The sequence below is a fragment of the Lynx rufus genome, unplaced genomic scaffold (genome assembly GCF_022079265.1).
Source record: "Lynx rufus isolate CCGP_SWC_20201006 ecotype Redwood Valley unplaced genomic scaffold, mLynRuf1.p SCAF_15, whole genome shotgun sequence".
Taxonomy (NCBI): domain Eukaryota; kingdom Metazoa; phylum Chordata; class Mammalia; order Carnivora; family Felidae; genus Lynx; species Lynx rufus.
The window spans coordinates 53,077,534-53,104,827 of record NW_025814829.1 but is presented as its reverse complement, the minus strand read 5'-3'; the positions used below and the strand labels follow the sequence as shown (position 1 = coordinate 53,104,827).

At 46.8% G+C, this 27,294-nt stretch overlaps 1 protein-coding gene across 1 annotated transcript in view; it reads right to left on the bottom strand.

The window, feature by feature from the left end:
- ADCY10 (adenylate cyclase 10) overlaps positions 1-26,671 on the bottom strand; it is a 67,991-nt gene extending 41,320 nt beyond the window's left edge. The window contains exons 1-15 of the mRNA XM_047077334.1: positions 26,524-26,671; positions 25,780-25,884; positions 24,377-24,415; positions 24,061-24,204; positions 22,153-22,358; positions 20,158-20,254; positions 16,733-16,821; positions 15,210-15,401; positions 12,085-12,203; positions 10,519-10,595; positions 9,917-10,106; positions 7,328-7,383; positions 4,182-4,335; positions 1,890-2,082; positions 1,309-1,395 (exon numbers count right to left, since the gene is read on the bottom strand). Coding sequence (XP_046933290.1) covers positions 1,309-1,395; positions 1,890-2,082; positions 4,182-4,335; positions 7,328-7,383; positions 9,917-10,106; positions 10,519-10,595; positions 12,085-12,203; positions 15,210-15,401; positions 16,733-16,821; positions 20,158-20,254; positions 22,153-22,358; positions 24,061-24,204; positions 24,377-24,415; positions 25,780-25,884; positions 26,524-26,671 — 1,896 coding nt within the window. The remainder of the gene's footprint in view (positions 1-1,308; positions 1,396-1,889; positions 2,083-4,181; positions 4,336-7,327; positions 7,384-9,916; positions 10,107-10,518; positions 10,596-12,084; positions 12,204-15,209; positions 15,402-16,732; positions 16,822-20,157; positions 20,255-22,152; positions 22,359-24,060; positions 24,205-24,376; positions 24,416-25,779; positions 25,885-26,523) is intronic.
- Positions 26,672-27,294: the final 623 nt, after the last annotated feature.

Here is a 27,294-nt window from a genome sequence, read left to right as displayed (position 1 = left end):
AGAAACAAACAAAAAACCAAAACACTTTTGACTTACGTCATTAGCCCTGGGAGTGATGTGAACAGTATAAAGCACGGGGTGGCGCAATTTACACATGTTCTGGCAACTACGTGGAGAATGAACTGGAGAGGAGAGGTCTAAGGCACAGAGCCTAGTTGGGAAGCCATGGAAGTCGTCCAGAGTGACAGAACTTGAACGACAGCAGAAGAGAGGGAGGAGACATTCCCAGGGAGAACTGAGTAGCTGTCGTAGAAATGGCAACCAATGAGGAAGAGAGCAAAGATAATTTCAAGTGATGCATGAATGAATTTGCCATTAGCTAAATCAAGGCTCGGAATGAGGAACAAGGGGCCCTGCGGGAGGAAACATAAAATTTAGTATTAGACGCTGAACTGAACGCGAGTTTCTACATCCACGTGTTGCAAATGGAAGACTCTTGGAAAGCTGGTTCTGGGTGCTTATGAACGAGGTGAGGACTCGAAAAGAAATCTGGTGATCGTCCACATACGGTGAATTGTCATGAGGTTACTCAGGGAACGAGGTAAGATGCGGGGGGCAGGGGGACGAGTGTTTCTGACAAAGAGGCGCCGTTCCAAGTGTGTCTACACAACGTTCCAAGTGTGCTTGCACCACCCTGTGAGTCAGGTACTGCTATCTGCCTATTTTATAGATGATTAAACAAAGGCATAGGCAAGTCAACTTGCACAAGGTTACCCAGGTAGCAAGTGATAGGCCTGCGGGTTCAAATGTGGGTAGCGTGGGGCGCCTGGGTGGCTCGGTCGGTTAAGCGTCCGACTTCGGCTCAGGGCATGATCTCACGGTCCGTGAGTTCGAGCCCCGCGTCGGGCTCTGTGCTGACCGCTCAGACCCTGGAGCCTGTTTCGGATTCTGTGTCTCCCTCTCTCTCTGCCCCTCCCCTGTTCATGCTCTGTCTCTCTCTGTCTCAAAAATAAATAAAGGTTAAAAAAAAATTGTTAAAAAAAAACAAATGTGGGTAGCGTGACTAGGGAGCCTCCACACGTGACCCCTTGGCCATATTGTACCTCTCACAGAGCGAGAAGGAAAAAGGGCTGGTCTCAAGGAGAAGCCAGACTCCCAGGAGTAATGTTAAAGGGACCCCTTTCAAGCACAGCTAAATTCTGAACAGACTCTTGACTTGAGGTTTGGAAGGAAGAAAGGAGAACGAGACACGGGCTGTGTTAGGATAAAGCTCTCACACCGGTCGAAGCCTTTTGCCGGTGGCATCTGAACCCCTCCTGCCACCTCCCAGTTGCCCTTGCCCCCGACTCGACCCACAGCTGCTCTTACTTGCTCCAAGATCTTCATAAACAGTGCTTCCAACTGCTTTTGCTTTCTGAAGGTGGTCATCTTGGAAACCTCTCGTGAAATAGGGAACTGTACAAAGAATCAGGAGAAGATCAAGTATGGGAACATAGCAAAGGGCGCTACTAGCTGTGTGACTCGGGGCGAATCACTTTCCCATTCTGTGCCATCGAATCCTCATGCGTTAGCTAATTCATGGCGCCCCTTCCGGCTGTCACACGCGATGTCACTGAATCTAGTAAGATACAGGAAGTAACGGGGCATACTCTGTCTTTGCACTGGCAGTGGACCAGCTAGTCCAGAGTAGCTACGATGGGAAGGTGACAGCAAAACGAATCAGCGGGTTTGGGATTTTTTTGAGTATGGTATTTCTAGATACCTCCAATGTCTCAGGAAGGGGGATGCTCATTCAAAGACGTTTGGGAACCATCTCCTCATCACCCAGATTCTCCACATGAGAAAGGAAAAAGGTGATAAACGGCAAAGAGACGCTAAGGCATCAGACCTCAGGCCCGCGCAGCGACCCCTGTCCCTCTTCCCTGCAGGTGTCAGATCTAGTGACTCACCCGGACGTGGAAGATGTCATTCAGAAGACAGTGGAACTTCTCGTCCAACAGTGTCTTGACTTTATTTTGAAGGTTGGTCTGTCGTTCTTTATAATGTTTGCAAGTATCCAGACCTAGTACAGTGGCCATGAATATCTGGACGGTATAAAAATTTTGATGGAAGCTGATCTTAGTCAACGCGATAGCGATAGTCCTGTTCGGGAGAAAGCCAACAAGCAGAAGAGAGTTCTTAAACGTATGTTTCGAAAACAAGAAAGAACGAAGGAACGCTCCGGTGTTTCGTAGTCAGTTACAACCGGACTTTCCTATATTATCTGGAAGCTGTTCGTTACTCCTGCTTCAGATACACCCCCTCATCCCGCTATGTCCCTGAGCCCTCCTAACTGACCCTGGCTCTGCCCTCTTCTACGGCCCACTCCCACCACCTTGCTCTAGGCCCTCAGACTTTCACCCGCACTGCTGCGTAACATGCTCCTACCCTTGCCTAGCGCCATGATTCGACGCACCACCTTTACAGAAGCCCGACGTAACGGGATCGATGCCAATTCTCTCTCCGATCTGCAAGTCTTCGGTGGCTCCCATTGCCAAAAGGTGTAAGCCCATGCTTCTTTTCTGTGACATACAAGCCTTTTCCGGGTCTCAGTGTGCCATTTCTTGCCACTCTGCCCAGCAGTCCATCCTCTACCAACGAACTGGTGAGACTTCCCTGAACACCCAGAGTGGTTTCTTCTCCCCGTGCCTTTGTGCGGGCTATCTCCCCAGCCTGGAAGCTTACCACTCCTCACAGCCCCTGGTAACCCCTCGTCTCCTGCTTGTCTGCAAATCTCAGCTCAGGTGCAGCCTCCTGGAAATCTTTCCTGGAGCCCCAAGGCTGCGTTACACACAAGGTTGGGTTTGTCCTAGCTTCTGCAGTATTCCGGTTGCACACCTCTATCACTGTCCTCACCGATCCTATTTTCATCGTCTCTCTCTCCTCTTCCGTGAGCAGTTACGTAGCGGCATAGATTGGGCCCCTAATCCAAAATGACTAGTTTCTTTATAAGAAGGGGAAATTTGGGGCGCCTGGGTGGCTCAGTCGGTTGAGCGTCCGACTTCGGCTCAGGTCATGATCTCGCGGTTCGTGAGTTCAAGCCCTGCGTCGGGCTCTGGGCTGACAGCTCAGAACCTGGAGCCTGTTTCAGATTCTGTGTCTCCCTCTCTCTCTCTGACCCTTCCCTGTTCATGCTCTGTCTCTCTCTGTCTCAAAAATAAATAAACGTTAAAAAAAAAATTAAGAAGGGGAAATTTGGACACAGACAAGGCACAGGGAGAACACTATATAAAGGCAGAGATCGGGTGATGTTTCTACAAACCTACAATTGCTAGCCAACCACCAGAAGCTAGGGGAAAAGGCATGGAACAGAGTGTCCCTCACAGCCGTCAGCAGGAACTAACCCAGCTGTCAACCTCGGTCTCCGACTCCCAGCCTCCAGTACCCGGAGGCAATACATTTCTGCTCGTGAAGCCATCCAGTTTGTGGTTCTTTGTTATGACAATTCTAGCAAACAAACACAGCCCTCAACAGTTCCCGGAACACAGTAGGTACTCAATAAGTGACGGAATACATGAATGAATACATAAATGTCTTCCAGTTATCATGAATAACCAGCGACGTTAAAGATATTTACAAACTGGCCTTTCGCAGGCTTGACATTGAAAAAAGAGTAGAAATACAGGCAATGTAAGGTTTCTAAGCATATTCCCCTTAAAGGCTTGAGGTCCGATGGTGAAGGGACATGAGACACCATCGTCATCTCAGTCACCGTCACCGCCACTGAGTATCACGCTGTCCATGAGGCGCCACGTGACATTTCTTGTATGAAAACACATGAACGGGGTGAGATAGGTACATTAGCTCTGCCTTCCAAAGGAGAATTCAGAGGCCTATCATTCTCGATCTCCAGCTGGATAAATTTCTGTTTGTTCTGCTGACCCGATCTTGCCCCCAACGTCCATGCCAGGAGTTCTCAAAGTGTCTGCACACTGGGATTACTTAGGAAGCTTTAAAATATTGATATCCAAGCCCCGCCTGGCATTAAATCAGGATCTCCAGGGGTCAGCCCAGCTTCTCATTTTCTTAGTTCAATCTGTTTATCGTCTATTACCTATTTAGTACAGAGGGCATGGCACCCAGTAACTGATAGACTGTGGGTAGTTCACAAAAGGCGAATTATATTGAGGAGAGGAACATGACAATAAGTGAAACTCTTAAGGACATCAGGAATCTCTGAGTTCTCAAGAAACGACACTCACCTGTGGTTCTCACCTTGGGCCAGATACTCAATTTCCATAAGTATCTGGCTTTTTCCATATCCTGATAATCCTTCGTACATTAGGACTCGGCTGCAGTTGGACACCAAAAATTCCTTCATACTACACATGAAGTATTTGATCTCCTTATCACGTCCTGTAATTTGCATTTTTTAAAAAGGGAGCAAACCTAATCAACATAAAGTAGTCGAGACATTTGTAAAAAAAAACACATAGTGATCACGCTCCTACAAATACCTTTAGAATTCCCATGGAATTGCTCATGACCTTTCTTGAGAGACTGTGCACTTTAAAAATTTTTGAAACCTTTCTCTGGAGCTTTCCAGTTACAGTCTTATCTGATCCCCACACGCTGTGAGGCCAAGTATTCTTAGAACGCTCATTATAACGTCCATTTAATTTTAGTGTAGAAAACGGAGATTTAAGGTAGCAAACTGCTTGGATTACACAACCCAGAATTAAACCAGGGTTGTCTGACCCTGGCGCTTGTGTTCTTTTCCTTTTTCTTTTCCTCTATAGCACACGAGAAGTAATCTACAGATTATTACATTGGGAAATAAATTTATTAAATTAGTGTTCCCACGTTAAACAATTATGGAAAACATTTTTTATTCCTACTTCTGTGAAAGAAACTTGCTCTCTTCTATGAGAAATGATCCTTATCTCAGGGCTACTGGAAACATTATCCGTACTAAGAAAATTCAACTTGCTTTCAAAAGTCATGTGTAGATTATTTCTATCACAGGAACAACCTACATTATAAAATATAGTCTTTTTCTGATTGTGAAACTCAACACATGCTCGCCATGTGTTTCTTACATCTTTTTAAATATATGTAATAGGAAGCCTGCCTGAGATCTGAAACCCAGCCCACAATTTTGGGAACCTTTCAGGGCTGGTTCTTTCTTCTTTGCTGGATTGGTCACTGCTGGCGGGGGTGGGGGTGGGACCATTTTGGACCCCTTGACAGAGCAAACACATAGCCCGGTGTTATCTAACGTCTAGCGAAAACCAGGACGATTACTCTAAGCTTAGATGTTTTATACAAAGCAGCCGACCGTTTACGTGGTAAGGCAAATTTCTGGGCGATTCAGCGAGAACCACTCTGCAGATTTCACTGCTTCATTTGGGGGAAACGTTCCCTCTCTGAAAATGCATTTGAACTTCAGTATTGTGAGATGCGTCACACTCTTCTCTGGCCTGAACCTCACGGAGGTCACTCAGAAAAGTCACGTCACCTTGTTTCTCTCCCAACGACGCCCTAATATCTGGGACACTCTTTGAGGATAGGTTTGTTAACATCTATGCTGTTAGCATATACGATTTCATTTTCAGGAACTCTTGTTAAAAAAAAAAGGGTATTTCCTATAGTCCTCACCTCTGACAAGTTTCTTTTTGGCTAGAGCGATAAGGAAAGGTTGTGTGGGCTTGATCTTTACCTCACAGCGATGGAATCAGGGCAAAGAGGCGCCCAGACCAGATTGGGAAACATAAGCAGATTGTGCCAATGTGGCCTGCTATGGCGGTCGGATGGAGTCCTTGGTCTTATACAAGGGGGTTAGGACTTCCATTTGCTGTCAGTCGCCGGGACAACAATCATATCATAGGACGGGCAGTAAGGCCTCGGAGGAGGGTGAGAGTGAGCATTCCTTCTCCTTTCCAGCCTTCAAGCGTCTGGGAATCTGTATTTACAAGAAGTGATTAGACTCTGAAAAACACACTACTGAGGATCCAAGTACCCTTTTCAGTTCTGGAACTGCTGCCTTCTTTCTGCTCTGCTGAAATCAAGATTCTGTCCTGATATCCCCCCCCCCCAAAGTGTGGGACAGAGCCTCCTCCTGATTGTCCTAACACAGTTAGGACCAGGATTTAACTTACGATGATACTTTTAGGGATGTTCATCTAACAGAAGAAAATTACAAGTGTTCCTAGAAATGGCTGTCTTCAGATTCCACAGGCCTATCTTCATGACGGTCTCTTCCCCCAGAGGGTGTATCCTTACCTCATTTTAGGCCCCCTTCCCTGTCTAATCTCGTCTCAAGTTAGCTGTCTCTTGATACGCTTCCTGTCACCAAGAATCACAAAAACATCACTGCCATTGCCAGATAGATCATAGATCTAAATGTAAAAGGTAAAAACAAAGTTTCTGGAAGAGAATCTAAAAACAGATCTTCACGATTTGGGGTGATGGAAAACTTTTAAACAGTGTACAAAAGCACTAACTGTCAAAGACCAGATTTATATAACCTAGATTATACTAAAATACAATATTCTGTTCATCAAACACATCACTAACAGGGTGAAAAGGCAAGCACGGGATGGGAGGAGTTACGTACAAGACACACAAACGACAGCGGACCCGTGTCCAGAATATACAAAAAATGCCAACAGATCTAAAATAAAGATACAACCCAACTGGAAAATAGGCAGCAGATTTGTATAGACACTTTATAAAAGATGATGCCCAAATGGCCAACAAATATATGAAAAAGGAACTCAGCCGTATCAGGGAAGCACAAATGGAAATCACAGTGAGACACTACCACACACCCAACAGAGTTGTTAAAATTATGAAGACTTGGGGCGCCTGGGTGGCGCAGTCGGTTAAGCGTCCGACTTCAGCCAGGTCACGATCTCACGGTCTGTGAGTTTGAGCCCCGCGTCAGGCTCTGGGCTGATGGCTCGGAGCCTGGAGCCTGTTTCCGATTCTGTGTCTCCCTCTCTCTCTGCCCCTCCCCCGTTCATGCTCTGTCTCTGTCTGTCCCAAAAATAAATAAAAACGTTGAAAAAAAAAATTAAAAAAAAAAATTATGAAGACTTAAAACGAAGTTGTTGGTGAGGATGAGGAACTCCCCTAACACCGTGGGTCAGCATATAAGTAAATACAACCATTTTGGACAATTATTTGGTATCATCTCCCAAACCATCTCCCAAACCTCAACAGAAACACGTACGTGTGTTCGCCAAAAGACACACACAGGAATCTATTTTTCCATTTCTTCGCTTGGAAGGTAATCACGCCCATTTTGTGATCATTCGTTAGGAGGCACGCTTAACGCTGGTATACTTTTCTGTATGTTTTGTTATAGTTCAGTAAAGAAGCTTAAAAATCACGGCTTACTACCTACCCAGCAAAGGGTAGCCCTCATTTCTGTTGCAGATGAGGTATGCCATACCAAACATGCTGAAGAGAAGAAAAGAAAAGATGTTAGAGTGAGAACCCGGAAATATAGAAAATTCCACCAAGTGCCCAGACGGTGATTTGGTGAGCACATGCTGTGTGCCTGGCACGGTTTCAAGTCCTCCGCCCACGTATCACCCTTTACCCCGGACAAAAACCTTATGAAGAAGGTACGATTATATCCATTTTACAAATGAGGAAATCGAGATGCAGAGCGTTTAATTTGCCCGAGATCCCATGGGGAGTGGTGGCAGGAACGGAGAATACTGACAGAATCAGTATCTATAACCGGGCCAGTGTATACACGCTTGCCCACTGCGCACTACTGTTTCTTGAAGGAAAGTGGTCCACTTTTTAGTCAAGTGGACCATCCCCTTGTCTGCACTGCCATACCGTTGTGTTACGTCTCTGTTATAGCACGTACCAACGTCCGTGTAATACACAGCTCACGGGGCGTATTGTATATGTTGGTCTTCCCCATTAAATTGTGAACTTTCAGGGCAGGACCCAGGCCTGTTCGTATTTGTATGTGCATTTCGACACTATCTCATCTGCAAAAACGGTATAGAAGAACTATGAGGAGGGCGGCCTTTGGGACGAGATGGTCCTGAATTTCTGTGGCAGACGGACTGCATTAATGGCCCCACTTCTTGATCCCTACTTGTATCTACGCCCTAGGCTCTGTCACTCTACAGAGCCTTCCTGCTGTGGGCTCATCCTTGTGATGCTTTGCCAATGGGATGGTTTTTTGTTTGTTTGTTTGTTTTAATCTTTGTTTGAGAAAGAGAGAGTGAGCAGGGGAGAAGGACAGAGGGGGAGAGAGAGAGAATCTCAGGCAGGCTCCACGCTCAGTGTGGAGCCCGAGGCGGGACTCGATCCCGTGACCCTGGGATCATGACCTGAGCTGAAATCCAGAGTTGGACGCTCAACCAACCGAGCCACCCAGGTGCCCCTGCCCGTGGGACGTTACCAAACGCGACACAGAGGCTTGACAAATGCTTGGGCTTTGGGCTTGCTCTCTCTTGCTCTTCTGATATTGCCATGAGAACAGGCCTGGGCCAGGCCGATGGAGGATGGCACACATAGAGCCAAATCGTCTCATTTATATCAGCCAAACTTCCCACCTACCCACCGTCCCCCTCCCCCCGCCCCCCGACATCGTCCTAGATCAGCCAACAAACTGCTGAACTCCAGGCATGTGAACAGGCATAGACAAGATCAAGCAAACCCAGCCAAGATCAATTGAGTCCCACATATTTGTGGGATAAGTAAATATTTACTGTGGTATACCACTGTATTTACTGTGGCTTCCTATAACGGAGCGTTATTGTGGCATTTTGAATCTTGGCTCTTTGTTTGCCAGATTTACGACCACGGACAAGTCGTTACATCTCTGAATCTCAGTTCTTAAATTTATAAAGCGGAGACAATAATAGCGTCTCCCTGATGTGGCTGGTACTAAGAATAAATTACGTATTTTGAGGTAAAGTGCCTAACGCTTAATAAGGACTCACACAAAAAAATTAGTAGTATTCATTCACTTATTCACACAGCATTTTATTGACGGTCTATGCATGCCAAGTACAGTGCCGAACCCTGGGAATACAAAGATGAATAATAAAGACTCCTTGAACCAACTGCAGCCCTGGTACTGTTATATGATCCTTTAAGACCTAGATTCTAGCTCGCTAATATAAAGAATAAATACCTTTCCACTTTCCGTATTACTCATTTACTTGTTATTAATGAGTGCCTACTATGTGCCAAGCCCTGGGAGTATTAAAAATGAACAGGAAATAGCTACTATCATCAAAAAGCTCATAATGTGTATCAGATCAGCAATCGTGATGGGTATGTGCTAGAGTTACAGAGAGGAGGAAAATGCTAAGTTGACTGTGGTTGTCCCAGTAGACAAGGGGGGGAGGGGGTGGGGAGGACACTCTGTTTAGACAGCCCAGAGGAGAGGGCACAGGAGGAGATATGGTTGGAAAGGCAGATGGTTGTATGTCATTTTGAGGGATTTGAACATTATCATGAAAATGGAAGCCGCTGAAGGACTTTAAGTTCCAAGAGGATCCCTATGTATCTAAGCTGGGCTTCTGGGGAACAGATTTCACTAAAGACCGAGAGGAGGAAAAATATCTCACACTCTTTTAGCCCCATCCGTGCCTGGCACATAGTTGGTACGATCAGTAAATACTTAGTGGTTGGCCACTGTGTCCATCTGGGTCCCAAAAGATACTCAAATGAGGGGTTCTCTGTTCAGTTTGCACCACCTTTGAAGAATCACCCTTAGATTATCAGTAGTGAGGGCAGGATGGGCTCATACCACTATCGTGATGCTATACTATCAGTAAGATAGAGAAGGACGAAGGATTTGGGAAATCTGGGCCTCGTTCTGGGGAAGGAATAGGTTTCGCTTTCACAAATTGCGTTCAAATCGGGCACGGGTGACTGATGGTTTTCACTATCCTAATTTTCCCACTTCTTTACTAAAAAAAAAAAAAATACCACAAAATCAACGCCCCACACTCACACTTTCTCATTCAGTCCCAAACACTGATAGACGGGTCCGGGGTCCGCAACACCTTTCATGACTTTCTTTGGAAGCTCTTTGAAAAAGTAGGCTGGGAGGTTGCTGCCATTGTAGGTGACGGAGTCACAAGTCACGGTTCCTGGGTAGTACATCATCATCCTGGCAGCTATGTTGACTTTTTGGCCAATCACTGAAACAGAAGGGAGGAGGGCAAAGGTCGGGGAGAAAAGAGCCATTGAACTAGCAGAATGCAATCTGGAACACACTGTCCCCAAGTGGCATGTTCTTTAGGGACTTTTAATAGGAATTACGAGGAGTAACTGTCTAATGTTCACAGGAAAGGGTTATAAAGGCGGCCTCATTCCATGCGCTTACAGCCTCTACAGATCCCCGCGAATGACTACTTATTTCTGATACGCATGCACAGCTCAGAAACCCACACTTTGCAAGCAACGAGCTGCCAAGGGGCAAAGCTACGTGGCTGGGCTCCTCCTGGAAGGCTCCAAGCTTTCAGAGGGCAGGGCCCCTGTCTCCTTAGCTATCCTTCCGCCCCCAAGGCCGGAGGACAAGGCGAGGAGAGAGGAGGAGTTAGCTCAGCGCACCTGTGTATTCATGCCTCACAGAGTGTCCGACGATTCCACAGAAGACGATCCCGCTGGCCACGCCGATGGAGACGGTACTGGCATCCGGGAGAAAGCAAGAGAGTTGTAAGGGAAAGGTACTGAGCGGAGAGAAAGTGGGGAGGTTGGGGACACGATGACGAACGGGGCAGGGGAACGAGCAGGGGGGCAGGGAGGCGTTTCGATAAGTAACTGTCTTCCCTTGTGGGGAGTTTAGGGCGACTGCCCAGGGCCCGGACGTGCAAAGGAGGCACAGCTTGAGACGCAAAACTAAGTTCTCAGAAGTGACAAATCACTTCCCTTTCCTGCTACTTTTCAATACCCATCTGAGCCACTTTTCTGGAAAATAACCTCTCACCACCGCAGGTGGACTTGAATTGCTGAGTGACACTGTAAGCATTGTAACCAACTCAGCGATGTTTGTTACGGTGAGAAAGAACAAAGTCATGGAGGAACTCAGATGTAGTGTGTGGCCGTCAAAAGCTAGCTTAGTTAATACATGAGTGCGGCTGCATAGATGGATGACGAGGGGCTGACGTGGCAGAAATGCTTAGAGCCAGGGGGGTGGTACCTGTTAAAGTAGAGCCCCGAGTTGGGGACATTGGGGTGCTCGGGCGAGGCAAACCTGAGGGCCTGGGCTCCTAGGCAGCCCGGGCTGGGGATGCTAAACCTGACCTTCTTAACAGCTTAACTGTGAGTGCATCATCTTGAGATCGGATCAGTATATAAATTTCCAACCCAAGGACTCACTGCATCTCTCGGTTATTAAAAATCAACTCAAGGGACACCTGGGTGGCTCAGTCGGTTAAGCGTCTGGCTTCGGCCCACGTCACGATCTCGTGATTCCTGGGTTGGGGCCCCGCGTCGGGCTCTGCACTGACAGCTCAGAGCCTGGAGCCTGCTTTGGATTCTGTGTCCCTCTCTCTCTCTCTGTCCTCCCCTGCTCATGCTCTGTCTCTCTCTGTCTCTCAAAAATAAATAAATGTGAAGAAAAAAAAATCAATTCAAGGGGCACCTGGGTGGGCTCAGTCAGTTAAGGGTCCCACTCTTGGTTTTGGCTCAGGTGATCATCTCAGGGTTTGTGGGTTCGAGCCACGCATCGGGCTCCGTACTGTCAACACACAGCCTGCTTGGGATTCTCTCTCTCTCTCTCTCTCTCTCTCTCTCTCTGCCCTTCCCCCACTCACTCTCTCAAAATAAATAAATAAGCTCAAAATTTGTTTTCAAAATCAACTCAAGTCTTCCATATGGTGTTGGGAGTTCAACCTCTACCAAGAAGCCAGAGCATAGACAGGCAACCCAAGTAGGTTTTCTTGCAAACCTGCTGTGTCTTGACTTTTTAAGAGTGTCCTTTTCTGCATTTTGCCTTCACCATCCCTCTATGGCTGCATCAAGGCTGGGTTGGCCCCGAGGAATGAGTACGAATAGAAGGGCTTCCAGTCAACGACAGCCCTCTCCTTCCCTCCTGTCCCCTGACCGTTTGTGCTATCTCCCCATGTGCTACGAAAAGGTCAGGGTCCACCAGATGGGAACAGGGTCAACACTCACTGGATTTTGTGAACCTGAGAGCAGAAGTCAAATATATCCATAGCACTTTCCAAGGCATGAGTGACCTCGTCAGGAGCCTTTTCCCCAGGGAAACCAAAGACACAGAGGAAGGAGCAGCCCTGTGAGGGAGAGAGTCAGCACACACAGCTGGAGGAGGGCCATCTTTCAACTGAACCAGCCAGGGGCGCCTGGGTGGCTCAGTGGGTGAAGCAACCGACTTGGGTTTGGGTCATGATCTCGTGGCTCGTGGGTTCGAGCCCCACGTTGGGCTCTGTGCTGACAGCTCAGAGCCTGGAGCCTGCTTCGGATTCTGTTTCCCTCTCTCTCTGCCCCTCCCCTGCTCATGCTCTGTCTCTGTCTCAAAAATGAATTTTAAAAAACATTAAAAAAAAAATTTAAACTGAACCAGCCAGAAGGCTACTGGAAGGAGGGCAGCAACACTCACTTTCTGAGTCACCCTTGATCGTGATTTCTCACACATCTATTTTATTTTTAGGAAACGTCCTCTGACTTCTAGCCTGAGGAGGGCTTGCTTTTCTCCAGAGACAATGGGTTGTGCTGGGCTATTTGTGGGCACCCACCTGTCTCTCCCCCTGCGGCCAAGGTCTTACACTACGCGCTGCTAAGTTTAAATCTGAGAAAACAGCACAGAGCAGTGGAAAAGGCACCCGCTCTGCAGTCAGAAAATCTGTGTTCTCAGGCCGCTTCACCAGTGTGGGAACTTGGATAAGTCAATTACGCGCAGCGAACTTCAGTTTATCGATCTGCAAATGGATATGACATAGACCTGCGAAGGTTGCTTTGGCTCCTAAGATGAGGGTTCTATGTATATACACATACACATGTGTAACTTTGCAGACTACTTTAAAGCATGTGTATACTCTACATAGTATATTACGTGTATTCTGTATTTTGTATAGAATATAGACTTTATTATTTGTATTTTTTAATGTTTATTCATTTCTTGAGAGAGAGAGAAAGACGGAGCGTGAGCAGAGGAGGGGCAGAGAGAGACGGAGACACAGAATCCGAAGCAGGCTCCGGGCTCCGAGCTGTCAGCACAGAGCCTGACGCGGGGCTCGAACCCACGGACTGTGAGATCATGACCTGAGCTGAAGCCGGACGCTCAACCGACTGAGCCACCCAGGGGCCCCAAATATATACTTTACAGTATATACACTTTTATAAACTTAATGCTATATATGTAAGTTTATATGAAACATTATATACATTTATAATGTAAACTTGGTACACAGTTATACTTTGTGAACTCTAAAGTTCTTTTCAGTTATTGTTATTATTCTTAGGGATAATGACTTAAACTGAGAGTGCTTTTTCTTGGCATAGACTTAACTGTTCCAAGCAGTATTAAACTCTTTGCAACCTTAGTATCAATCACTTAAACAATTACCTGCATCAGATGCTGTTGTCTGTAAGAAAAGAGCATAATAATTAAAGGATGATGGGCTACAAATTTCAGTCTGTATACGTGACATATCCTGATGAAAGGCAAAAGAGAACACCTCGATTTCTTTTTTTTTTTTAATTTTTTTTTTTAACGTTTATTTATTTTTGAGACAGAGAGAGACAGAGCATGAACAGGGGAGGGGCAGAGAGAGAGGGAGACACAGAACTTGAAACAGGCTCCAGGCTCTGAGCTGTCAGCACAGAGCCCGACGCGGGGCTCGAACTCACGGACCGCGAGATCGTGACCTGAGCCGAAGCCGGCCACTTAACCGACTGAGCCACCCAGGCACCCCAACACCTCGATTTCTTTAACCCTCTCCAAAAAGAATCTAAGTGTCAGATCCTAGTTGGCGCTGGGTTCTATCTTGATGGGATAAAGGAAGCCCTGATTCAGGTCTGTGCAAAGACTAGAGGGTAACCCTTTCTACCAAATGCTCAATAAATGCTCTCAAATTAGTGAATGAGTGAATGTGGGGCAGTGACTTAGTGCTCTGCTCTTACGATGCAAAAACTTGAGATGGGGAATCAATTCTCCTAGCACTTCTGTGGTAATTTGGTAACCACATCGTTTTTCTCTGAACCTATTAAGAGCAGATTAAAAGGGGCACCTCGGTGGCTCAGTCTGTTAAGCATCCGACTTCGGCTCAGGTCATAATCTCGTAGTTTGTGGGTTCAAGCCCTGCATGGGGCTCTGTGCTAACAGCTCAGGGCCTGGATGGAGGCTGCTTCAGAGGCTGTGTCTCCCTCACTCTCTGCCCCTCCCCTGCTTGCACTTTCTCTCTCTCTCTCTCTCTCTCTCTCTTTCAAAAATAAACATTAAAAAAATTTTTTAAAGGAGCAGGTTAAAAATATCCAGAAGTGGAGCACCTGGATGGCTCAGTTGATTAAGTGTCCAACTCTTGATTTCAGCTCGGGTCACGATCTCACGGCTTGTGAGTTCTTGGGCTACGTGCTGACATTCGAGCCTGCTTGGGTAATCTCTCCTTCCCTCTGTCTCTGGCCCTCCCCACTCACACACACTCCCTCTCAAAATAAGTAAATAAACTTAAAAAAAACCACCAAACACCCAGAAGCTACAGGTGCCCCTCCACCCCACTCAGCCTCCCTCCCCCTGCTGAAGCTGGAAGGGGAACTGGAGGTGTAGATGCGGCAGGTAGGGAATATTGGAAACAGGCTTCTGGAGCGTGAAAGTTACCAGACACGTGACCTAAAGTCTCCAGGAGATGCATTATACGCTGGGCTGGAGATGTGCACGTGGCAAGAGCTAGTCGGGCAACAGTGCTTGAGGGCAGAGGCCGGGGAGGCGGACTGCCTGGGCTCGAATCTGGCCCACCACCTACTAACGGGATGATCGTGAGCAAAACTGAATCTCGCGTTGTCTCAGGTTGCTCATCTGTAAAATGGGGACAACAACAACCGCACCTACCTCTTAGAGTTGTCCCGCTGGAGGAAATGAGTTAATGCATGTAAAGTATTGAGAATAATGGGTGGCACGCAGTAAGGGCCATATCCACCATACGAGCTATTTCTAGAAGTCCAAATAGAGACAGATATTTTTAGGTGAGAAGTGTCTGTTCTCTCCCTCTCACCAACGTCCATAAGATGTGAATGCCAACTTTAACTTATTGGTAGGTTTCCGCCCCTCAGTTCACATTTACCTTGTCAAACATGAAGACTTTGTTGATTTGGCCTCGGGAGACCCTCAGGACAGAATTGATGTGCACACAGGCATCCTGGATGGCCGAGCCGATGACTTCTGCCTTGTCTTGGTCCTTAAACATCAGGTTCACGAACACAATGGTCACAGGGCGAAGCTCCGACAGGTAACCCCGAAGCTGTTTGTCATCGATCTGCAGAGTTGAGAGCGGCTTTCTTTAGCCCGGATCCTTGGCAGTGGATTCTTTGTTGCAACCCCACCCCCAAGAAGGCCGCTGGCCTTCTGCGATCCTCTGGGTAGCTGAAGTTACCGGAACGCACGACGTACAACATGGCGGAGGCAGCCCAAAGTCGAGCAGATGGAGATCTGCTCTATCAAAATCTCTTTCAACGTGAATTCACAGACTTGCTCATTTCTGGCCAGCAACCACATCCTTGCCCCAACGGCTAGCTCCCTAGGGCCAGTAGGAGCCGTCACAATAACAGAGACAAGCACTGTTCCTTTTGGCTCCCTTACAATTTAGGGATAAGAACAGCCTATTATGTAATCCAACCTGGTACATTCGCAGCCTGGGACCTTCAGGAATACTTTCACATCCTACCCCACCTTATCCTCAAATGAGATAAAATAGGCATTATGATCCTCTCTTTACTGATTAGATAACGGAGACGTGGAGAAATAATGTTAAGTTTCCCAGGGTCACACAGAACCCAAATCTCCGGGCTCCTAGTCCGATGTTCCAGTGACAACACGCCCCTGCGTCTCTGGGGAGGTATATATGTCATTCGGCTCCCCTCTTCCGTCCACGCCCATCCACCCCAAGCCCGGGGAAAGGAGAGTGTTCCCAAATCATGCCTGCCTATCATGATTCTTGAATTTTGTTAAGTTACGTGCATGGCAAACCAATGGCTACGTCTCAAACCCTGGCTACGTCTCTTACTTTATAACCTTAGGAAAGTTCCTGGTATCCTTCTGGGTCTCAGTTTTCTCACATGTAAAATGAGGATAAAGATATTTGACAAGAATTGTGAAGAATATATACACGAAATAGCAGAATGCGTGGCACATGGTGAGTGGCGAGAGAGTTCTAATTCATGTGAATTAATACATTTAAGAGAGCCCAGATCTAAGCGAACACAAAGGGAACATTTTAGGGGGTGGGGGTAGTTCTGGGCATTCTCATTGTCTGCATTGTTAACTCTCGAAGCTCAAGATCTAAGGTAAGTGACTTAGAGAAACATGGTACCAATGTGAATTCACTTGAGTTCTTTCTGCTAACTGGCATATAGAAAGGGTGACTTTAACTCTTTAACTCTTTAACTCATAGTGAACAATGCCTCCTTTAAGTCTTAAAAGTATCCTGATCTGAAAAACCAATGTGATAGTCACCTACACATGGAGAACGTTGGCCCCATCTCTTTTTAGTTCAGTGAAATATTTTACTAGCTACTGGTCTTCTTGATCTTTCCAGTTGTCCAGGATCCCTGACACCCCAAAAGCCAATAAATTAAACTGCGAAAGTACCTGCTTCAATATGCTTTCCATCACATACTTTTGGAGGGACAACTCTAGCTCAGGATCGGACTCCAGCATGCACGCAAGTCTCAGGAGGTCTAAGAGAGCAGGAGGAGGGGCAGGGTCAGAAAAGGAAGTGTGGTCTGCAGTGCTGGGGACCGGAGTCTCCTAGTCCCCATTCCCTCGGACAGTGGTCTTTATGGTTCAGTCAGGGGACTCTGGGATACCTAGCAGCCAAGCAGAACCAAGGGAAATCCAATGAGGATTCTTTTTTTTTTCCTTTAATTTTTAAAAAAAATGTTTTTATTTTGTTTTTGAGAGAGAGAGAGAGAGAGAGAGAGACTGAGTGCGAGCCATTCTTGAATTTTGTTAAATTAAGTACATAGCAAACCAATGGGGGAAAATTATTGCATTTTCTCCTTCAATAGCACAAAAGAATCAGACCCGCCATTGACAAGATAAAACATATCTTCTAGGGAGCACCTGGCTGGCTCAGTCAGCAGAGCATGGGACTCTTGGTGTCAGGGTCTTGAGTTTGAGCCCCATGTTGAGCTCCACGGAGCCTACTTAAAAAAACAAAAACAAAACAAAAAACAAAAGCCCATATCTTCTGGACAAAAGAAGGAATTGTGGTAAAGATTCTAGTCTGGCTGGAATCCCATGTGAGTACTGGAAATTAAGAAGAAATGATATGAAACAGACTGTGGAGAGAGGCAAGGGAGCAGCAATTATAAAGGTCTAGTCTACTGCAGTGGCAATGGTTATGGAGAGGTACGTGTGCCTGTAGTAAAATAAAGACTTTGGCTGGTTTTTGTTCCTGGTACCTGGGAAGTAACTTCTAAATCTTTGGAATTTTTCAAGTAACGGGATTGTCTTTGTTCATCATTGTGGGCCCTTTGGACCACAGCTGAATTTATGCTAATAAGGTCTCAGGATTGGGCTAGCTGTGCTGGAAACACCAACCATGTGAGGAAAGGGTGGGGACTTTGAGCCATGTGATATGAGCCTGACCTCTGACCCCTGAAGAGGGCAAGGGGGCCGAAGGTTGAGTTTAACCACATGGCTGATGATTCAATCAACCATGTGTTCTTAATAAAACCCCAATAAAAACTGAACACCCAAAGCTTGGGTGAGCTGTCTTTGGTTGGTAATCCTACAATGATGTACAGGGAGGGTGAAATATACTGAAGACACAGAGACTTCATGTTTGGGGCTCTCCAGATCTCACCCTATGTGTCTCTTGATTTGTCTGGTCCTGATTTGTGTCCTTTACAATAAAACTAAAATCATAAGCATAGCACCTAAGATCTGTGAGTCACTCCAGTAAATTATTGGGAGCACTGGGGGTTTATAGACAGTTGGTCAGAAGTGCAGGTGGCCTGGTGACCCCGGACCTTGCTGCTGGTGTCTGAAGTGAGGAGAGTCTTGGAGAGAACGTAACCCATGAAATCTGTGCCGAGTCCAGGTGGTTAGTATCAGAATTGTATTGTGACACCGCAAGGCCCAAAATCAAGCCTGAAGGAGCCCTTTACTGAAGGCACCATTAAGATCTGGGAGATGGGATGAGGTAAAGCTTGAGGAGTATCACTGGACTTTCTCCATCTCTGGAGATTTTGGGTTCTTGGCCTTTCCTTGTCAATTTTCCTACCATTTCCCCCCTACCCCACCTCCTGCCCCATTACATAGTACAGCTTACTACAAGTACAATCTACTACTCGTGATGTTCAAAATATTTATGACCCGGATGTAGATGATGAAAAAGAAGGCTGATTCAAAGATGTTTCTGGGGCACCTGGATAGCTCAGTCGGTTAAACGTCCGACTCTGTTTCGGCTCAGGTCATGATCTTGCCCTTTTGTGAGTTTGAGCCTCGCATCGGGCTCTGCTAGGACAGTGCAGAGCCTGCTTGGGATTCTCTCTCTCTCCTTCTCTCTCTGCCCCTCCCCTACTCACGCTGTCTCTGTCTCTCTCAAAATAAACAAATAAACTCAAAATAATTAAAGAAAATATGTTTCTGAAGTTTCTGGTTTGGAGGAAGAAACGATTCCTAGGGAAAGGTAAGCGGCTCAGTGTTCAGATCTTGTTGACCTACATTTCTAGGCCCAACATGGAGCTGCTCCAGCCTGTGGCACCACGTCAGCAAACTGAAACTTCAGAACTTTCAAGTCCCCGGAAATGCCCCACTTGACCGGAAATGCAGTCCATCTCGCCAGGCAATCCCCAAATGCCAAGCCAACTCTTGGTCTTCTCACCCCAAATGAGGTTGACTATGCGCCGCCCCCCCCATCAGATATTTTCTGTCTGTCACTTCCTTGTTCCTTATTCTTTCTCTTATAAAAGTTTCCTGCCTTCCACCCCATTTTGCAGGTCTCCACAAGGAGACTGTCCACACCTCATGAAGCATTGAAGTTTGTTTGCATCACCCAGATTGTCCTCTTTAACCATTTTTTAACAACGTGTTAACGTTTGAGTACCTGTTTGACATCCAGTGAAAATGACCCATGGGCAGTATTTTTAGGAGTCTAGAAATCGTGACAAAAGTCTGGGCTGAATTCTGGCTGCAAAACCATGAGTAGTGCCTCCTTAAATTTCATGCCCTAGGCTTCTCTTTTTCCTCACCCTAGTCCCAGCCTGCTGGGAGTCCTAGGGAAGTTAAGCATGGATACATAGAATAGGTCTCCAAAATGTGAGCAGAGGTCAAGGACAGATCCCTAGAATCACCAACATTTAAGGAACGGGAAGGAGGGTAAGCAAAGTCACTGAAAACAGGTGGCTTAAGGTGTAAAAGCAAAACTGGGAAAGAATATTCTGGAACCCAAGGGAAGAGAAGAAGGTATGTCCATAAAAAGAGGGTAACTGAAGGCCAACCAGCTAGGATGAGGCCTGAAGAGAGGTCATCTGCTTTGGCAAGCTTGATGGTCATTGGTGGCCTTGACCTAAACAGTCTCAGTAGACAGAAGAAGTGGCTAGAAGCTAGATGTCAGGGGCTCAAGACAGAAAAGTAGGTGAACACGTACCCCCCCACCCCCGCCCCCGAGGCACATGCAATTTTCACCCAAGTTTATTGGGTGAATAAATAAATGAGAAGATAGGAGGAGGCACAGACATACAGATCACTCTTCTGAGAACTTTGGTGGTGAAAGTTAGGAGCAGAAAGTAGGGTTTATAGAAGTTTTATTTTTCCTTTTATCACGCGGCAGACTTGTACATGTTTAGAAGATAAGGGAGAAGAGTCGTTGCCAAAGCAGAGATGGACGGCCTGAGGAGGGTTATACTTGGAATCACGGTCATGAGGAATGGGAGGAAGGTCCCCTTTGTGGGCCGCTGGGAGCTGTACTGAGGAGGCCGGTCGCTTATAATAGAGCCCTTGGCATTGGTTAAGACCCTACTGAGCACTGGTAGAGGCCAAGGCTCTTGTCCATGGAGCATACTCACTTTTGTGGTCACCAGAAGGGTAATAATCCATGAAAGTCATACACTTGGTGAAAAATTCATCAAAGTTAAAAGTAGAAGGCGGCTTTAAGAAATTCACCTAAATGAAGAAAAAAAAGAGAAGTTTTTTGGTTATTCTGAGGATTTTCTGGTCCTTTGAATATAATTGCTCAGCACAAAGGGCAGGGAGTATGCTCTTAAAATGGACATGGTAAATGGAGACTGGCATACTGAGACAACCGAGATCTATAATTTGGATACGATCACACTAAAAGTCTCTCTGACTAGTCCTTAAGATCTCAAATCTTCAGTGTATATACAGAAGGCCCCACCAGGGGGCTCACCCGCATGCTTTCCCACCCTTAGAATTTCCTTCTTTTTTTTTTTTTTTCCTTCGTAACATTTCAATTTAAGTAAAACCCGGCAAAACTATGTATCATTTCTTTCTTCTAAGTATAAAAGGACATGGGGGTTGATGCCCACAAATGTAGTGGGGAGCATCACCAGTAAGAAGATTCATACCAGGATCAAGAACCCCATTGGTACAATACGTGGAGAATGGTACAACCTCATTTTTGTAGTATTCTTGTCTCCCGCCCCATGTGAGTCAACCCTAGTCCAATAATGAGAAAGTGTCAGGCAAAACCAAATGGAGGGACATTCAACAAAGTGGCCAATACTCTTCTTAGGTGTCAAGGTCACATAACGGCCAGGAAACACCGAACTGTTAGAGACTGCAGGAGACTCCGTAAAAATGACAACAAAATGCAGTGCGAGATCGTGAAGAGAAACCTGAACATTCCACCTAGGGTATTAGCGGGAAACCGTTGAGGTCCAAGTAAGGCCTTCAAGTAGAGAATAGTATTGCCCCGATGTTCATGTTTTCTGGTTTCGACAACTGCACTCTGATTATGAGAGATGCTCACATTTGGGGAAGCTGGGGAAGGAGTATACGGAAACTACTAATTTTGAACTTCTCTGCACGTCTAAACTTAATTAAAATGGAAACAATTCCAGGGCGCCTGGGTGGTTCGGTTGGCTGAGCGTCCGACCTTTTGATTTCGGCTCAGGTCATGATCCCGGGGTCATGGATCGAGCCCCGAGTCGTGCTCTGCCCTGAGTGTGGAGGCTGCTTAAGAATCTCTCTCTCTCTCCCCCTCCCCCACTCGCCCTTCCTCTCTCTCTCTCTCTCTCAAATAAATTAATTAAATTAAAGCAAAACAATTTCTAAGGGTATCCTTAAGGAATGATGGCGTTAGATGGGGAACGGGGCACCGTGAGCCAGCTCGGTCACGCATCCCGGGGGACACCGCGGGAGGAGTGACGGTGTGAGGGCCATAGAGCGATGCACAGTGTAGGAGAGTCTCTCGCCTCGGCCAGCAGCTACCCGGACCCTCCCCCTCCTCTCCGTTGGCCTTGCATCCATTCCTGGTGCGGCTGGTGGCACGGCCGTCCTCCCTGCTACACACGCTCAACGTCCAGTGTCGCTGAGTGACCATATCCCAAGGACAATTCTGCTTATAGTTGGTCTTCAGCTTCACCACAGTGTCTGCTACGAGGCAGGGCTGTAGGGCGTCTCTCTTCCCTCACTAAAGGGCTGCCCCTCTCCCTCCACCCCTCCCCCTCAGTGATCCCTCGCCCTGAGTTAGGAGGGTGCTGAGTAGCGACACCTCCAATGACACCCCTCTGCTCCTAGGTCGGCAGGGGACCCTTCCTGTTCCTTAAGCAAGGGCACTGGCACACCACAGGCCTCCACACCCAAAGTCCGCATCCTTAGAGCAGAGAAACCTAATCATTTCCTCCTGAACGCCGGGCCTTGGCTCCTGGCCTGAAGCCTGTAAGTGTAACTCAGGCTGACGCATCCGAGAGTCTCCAGGCCAGGAGCTTCATGGGACCAGCCTTCCCAGTGGTCTTCCTGACGGGGTGGTATGGGCGGGGGCGGGGACAGCCCTGGCACAGACCGATGGAACTTTCTGCAAGCAGCAGAATCGCACCTACCTTAACTGCTCTCTGATCCGGAATCCTCTCAATTTCGATCATGCTCCGGTCACAGAGCTGCCAGCAGTTTGGTGACAGAATGACATCGTTCATCTGTGCCATGTTCTGGGCAAGGCGCACGTCGTCCACCGCCTGACCGATCACCAGAAAGAAGTTGCGTGTCTCATCTCCAAAGACCAGCATGGTGATGTGGCCAGCAGCCAGTCCTGGCAAGAAGGCCCGCACAAGAATTTCCGGGTTATTCCCCAGCAGCGCTGGTTCTTGGAACAGTCAGAATCGACCTCCGAGCAAAACGGAGGTTCTGAAACTTTACGCAGGAATCCGAGAACGCCTCTGTGGGCCCAGACCTTCCAAAGCTCCTCTCTTGTCCCCCGGCTAGAAAGTCAGCTACTACTTTTCGCCTTTCCTTGACACTTAACTCTCTAGAAGGCCCGATCAGTCCCCAAAGTTATTTTCTTTTCTTCAATGTATTTGTACTTAAGAACAGCAGAGAACAACTTTAGTAATTCCTTTTGGAGAGGATTTGCATTTTATCAGAGATTGAGGCTTTCATTGAAAAAGGAACCGGGGGTGCTTGGGCGGACCAGCTGGGTAAGCATCCGACTTCGGCTCAGGTCACGATCTCACAGTTCGTGGGTTCGAGCCCCGCGTCGGGCTCCGTGCTGACAGCTCAGAGCCTGGAGCCTGCTTCAGATTCTGTGTCTCCCTTTCTCTCTGCGCCCCTCCCCCTCATATTCTGTCTCTCTCTCCTTCAAAAATAAATAAACATTAAAAAAATTTTACTTCAAAGATAAATAAACATTAAAAAAATTAATGTTTATTTATTTTTGAGAGAGACAGAGTACAAGTAAGGAAGGGGCAGAGGGAGAGAGAGAGGGAACACAGAATCTGAAGAGGTTCCAGGTTCTGAGCTGTCAGCACGGAGCCCGACGCGGGGCTCGAACCCACGAACTGTGAGATGGTGACCTGAGCCGAAGCCGGATGCTCAACCGACTGAGCCACCCAGGCACCCCCCCCCCCCCACTGCCAAATATTTTTTTAAAAAGAAACCCTCAAGGTTGAATCTCAGACAAGAGCCAGAGGGGAAAAGGTTGGAGAAAAGGAGTAGGTATTTTGACAGTCAGGTGTCCCATCCCAACAATGTGCCCTCTGTTTTTGAGAGTTAAAGGTTTTGGTACCAGAGCCACAAAAGACAGAATGTTGCAAAATGTGACAGGTACACAAAATGTACGTATGAACGTATCAACTATAAATGATACATAGTTCACTAATTTGGATGTAAATTTAAGAAAATAGGGGCGCCTGGGTGGCGCAGTCGGTTAAGCGTCCGACTTCAGCCAGGTCACGATCTCGCGGTCCGTGAGTTCGAGCCCCGCGTCAGGCTCTGGGCTGATGGCTCGGAGCCTGGAGCCTGCTTCCGATTCTGTGTCTCCCTCTCTCTCTGCCCCTCCCCCGTTCATGCTCTGTCTCTCTCTGTCCCAAAAATAAATAAACATTAAAAAAAAATTAAAAAAAAAAAAAGAAAATAAAAAATAAAATAAAATAAGTGATACATAGTTCTTTTAAATGACTATCACTGACAGCGGTAAGACCTGAAAACAATAGCAGTAATGGTAATAATGAAGAGTATTTCATGGAGTGGTTATGCTGTGCCAGGTACTACACTATTTCAATTTACTTTTCGTAAGAGCCTCTGAGGTAGATCTTAAGATTAGCCCAAGTTCTAAGGGGTAAATGAGGGAGCCAAAACTCATTCTGGTTAGCTTAATTCCCAAGTTCAAGACATGATAGGTGGGCTGATCCACTGTGTTCCACCCCATTCTATGTCTTCTCTTGGGGAGAGAGTTTCCTCGGGGGTCAGCACCCATGTCCAGATTGCTTTAGCGTCTCCCCTTTCTCAAAGCTTACCTATCTTGACTCGGACATCCAGGACTTCTTCGGACTCCTGAGTCTCGAACAATCCGTGGATCTCCAGGCTACATTTAATTACCACCGTGATAATGTTTTTCAGTTGCCTTCGCTCCACCTTCCACAGGGCGAGTAGTGCATCACCTTGAAGAGACAGATACACGGAGGGCTCCTGCCCCGCCCTCCCCTGGGGATCAGTTGTGTCTGGGGATTCAGACTGTTGTGTCTGAAATCTGCGTAGACACTCTTCAAACATTCCTCAAGGCGCACCTCACCATTCCTTCCTTACCCGTCCCATCTCCGTGAGCCCCCCTACCTGCAAATTTTAAGATGTCTCCTCCAAAAATCAACACTTCTGAGAAAAGAAGAAAACAAGGTAAATCAAACTCCAATTCCTTAAAGCTAGTAAGAATTCATTCTTCATCCGTGGAATAGAAATTAGCTCAAGAGAACATTAGTTCAGAGTATAAACTCATGCTAAAGATGCCTGAAACAAGTCACTTAGACCCACTGAGGTGTTTCCTCAACTGTAGAATGCACACGGAACGAGACTAGTACGTGGTCTGTTTCTGTGAATGGGAAGAGACAGGAAGGCAGGTGGGGTTTCTGGTGAGGTCTGAAGACAGTGAGCTATGCCCATGATAATGGAGTGCTTTCTCCTGATCAATGGAACGCTCGAGTGGCATGGGCAAGTGGAGGAATGACAGGACTCCGCATTGCAGTGAGAATCAGGAAACCAGAAAAGCACAACTACAGTCAGCTTGGGTGTTATTACCAACTTGCATTTTGTTTACGTGGGCTTTACAAGAGACGTAGGCATTGTTTTTTCTTCTGTGTGTGTGTCACAAATTTGTTGAGCACTGTTGTGCTGAGTGGGATGCAAACAGGAAGTAGATACAGTTTCAGCTCTTAAGGAACATGAACTTTGGTCTAGTTGGGTGCCATTAAGATAATGCTGGAGAACATAGAGCCCAGTAAGACTAGACCCTGAGTTTACCTTAATGGAGTAAGACTTTTTGCTTCATGAATAGCTCAAATGAAGAATACACACAAGATGGCCGGCAGAGGTTGAAAAGTCAGTTGTAAGTGCTTCCGACTCCATCATTAGAAGACAAAGCACTAATAAGTGAGTTATAAATCACTCACCTGTTCATACAACATTCTCTTAATGACTACAGTGGGCTTATGTCGATGCTCGCTTTTTTTGAGTCATTGAATATAACTAAAGTTCTTTAAAGGTAATCTCTATTTTGGGGCGCCTGGGTGGCGCAGTTGGTTAAGCGTCCGACTTCAGCCAGGTCACGATCTCGCGGTCCGTGAGTTCGAGCCCCGCGTCAGGCTCTGGGCTGATGGCTCAGAGCCTGGAGCCTGTTTCCGATTCTGTGTCTCCCTCTCTCTCTGCCCCTCCCCCGTTCATGCTCTGTCTCTCTCTGTCCCAAAAATAAATAAACGTTGAGAAAAAAAAAATTTAAAAAAAAAAAAGGTAATCTCTATTTCAGTGTTTTAACTGGTCCAAAACATTCTGTCCCTCAGTCTGTGTTAGTGAGGTTTGATCACGTTCCTTCACTTGCACGATGTTAGTTTCCAAAAAAAGACTGGTTTTATACACATTTCATGAGGAAAATAAAGGTAAGTGTTCTGTCAGGCTATCACCAAAAAAACCCACAGGGAAACAATGAATTAAACATACGTAAGTCAGAAACCCGTGGGGACACTTACTCTCGACTATTGCGCTTATGTAGTGGTTGAGGATTTCCACCAACTGCTCAGCCCCTCGGTCCATGTACATGGCTGTGCTGAACTTCTCAGTCATTGCAGTAAAACCTGTAAGAAATGTCCACCTAGTTTCCTAGGCTGCCTGGAGGAACCAGACAGAGGCAAGACAAGAGGAACTCATTGGAGAGCACTGGGCTCCAGCTCTTAAGAACGGGCAAGGTTTCTTCTCAGTGATCGTCAGCAGCCCCCCTTGTCTATGCTTATTATCTTAGGGGTCAGGGAAGGATGCCAGCTACCTCTTGCCTCCAAATTTCTCACCTTGCACAGGGATGGCTGCAATTCCCTTAGCTGGTCTAGAACTTCCATCCCATGGTATTGAAAACACACAACATGTAAACACTTCTGAAGAGGTGACCAGTTTACCGTTAAGATGTAAACAACATCTGGAGGACCATTTCCTGAGGTCAAGTTTGCCTGGGATATGTATGGGGCTTGGGGACTAGAGTCAGTGCTGTTGGGACACTGGAGTCTAAAGTTCCAGGCATGGGACTGGGGCATCTCAAAGGTTTTCCCATGACTGGACGTGTTGGGTAAGGGAAGACAGGAGGGCCAGGTACACAGGCTGTCCCTCTCCCTCCTGTTTTCTCCGTAGCGATATCCGTAATAGTGCAAAAGCTCAAAATGGGCCACCCCACTCTGCAATCGAGCTGTGCGTCCACCCACATGAAAGATTCCCTTTGTGCTTGCCTGAAATATCAACAAACATCAGGACTCCATCAAAATAATCCACAGAGGGTCGCTCTGGAGAGAAGTCTCCATAGACAATGAGGTCTGGTAAATGCGCGGCTATTCTGACGATGGCCCGGTCCTGGGATTCTTCTCTTCGAGTGCTCATGTTCAAGGCAAGTGTTCAGGAGTTTATGGTCACAGCAAACAGTCCCCAGATAGACCTTCTGGAAAGACAAGCTGAGAATGGAGGACATCCGACATATTCATTTACTCGTTTTCCTATTCCTTTTTCTCCACCTGCGTTGTACTAAACTATGAACGACACTTATTTAAGGGACTGAGTAGTGATAATGCCTGATGTGTGCAGTCATCCTTGAAAAGGGCCACTTTTCTATTCTGAGTACCCCTCACACACTGGGCCGCCAACCCTGAGCAGCTGTTACATGAACGAGCACCATTGCAAACAGGATGGAGTGAAAGAGGGCAGCCAAATGAGTCCATCCGTTTTCATGAAGGGATGAGCTGGTCAGTGTGCGAGTCGTGTTGCAGAGGGGCCAGCGGCACTTTTCACTCAGTCTACACCCCTTGTCCTTCTGTCCCCATGGGTCATCCTGCTCTCTCCCTCCCTTTCATTCTCTCATCTTTTCTCTCTCCTTTTTGAGAATTAAAAAGTGTAGACGTGGGTTTTGTGGGTGGATATTTATACAAAGGTGAGCGGCAAAGTATTACATACAAGCAAGAGATCAAGTGTATTTAAGGCACAGTCGTAAATAAACAGAGGAACGGAAT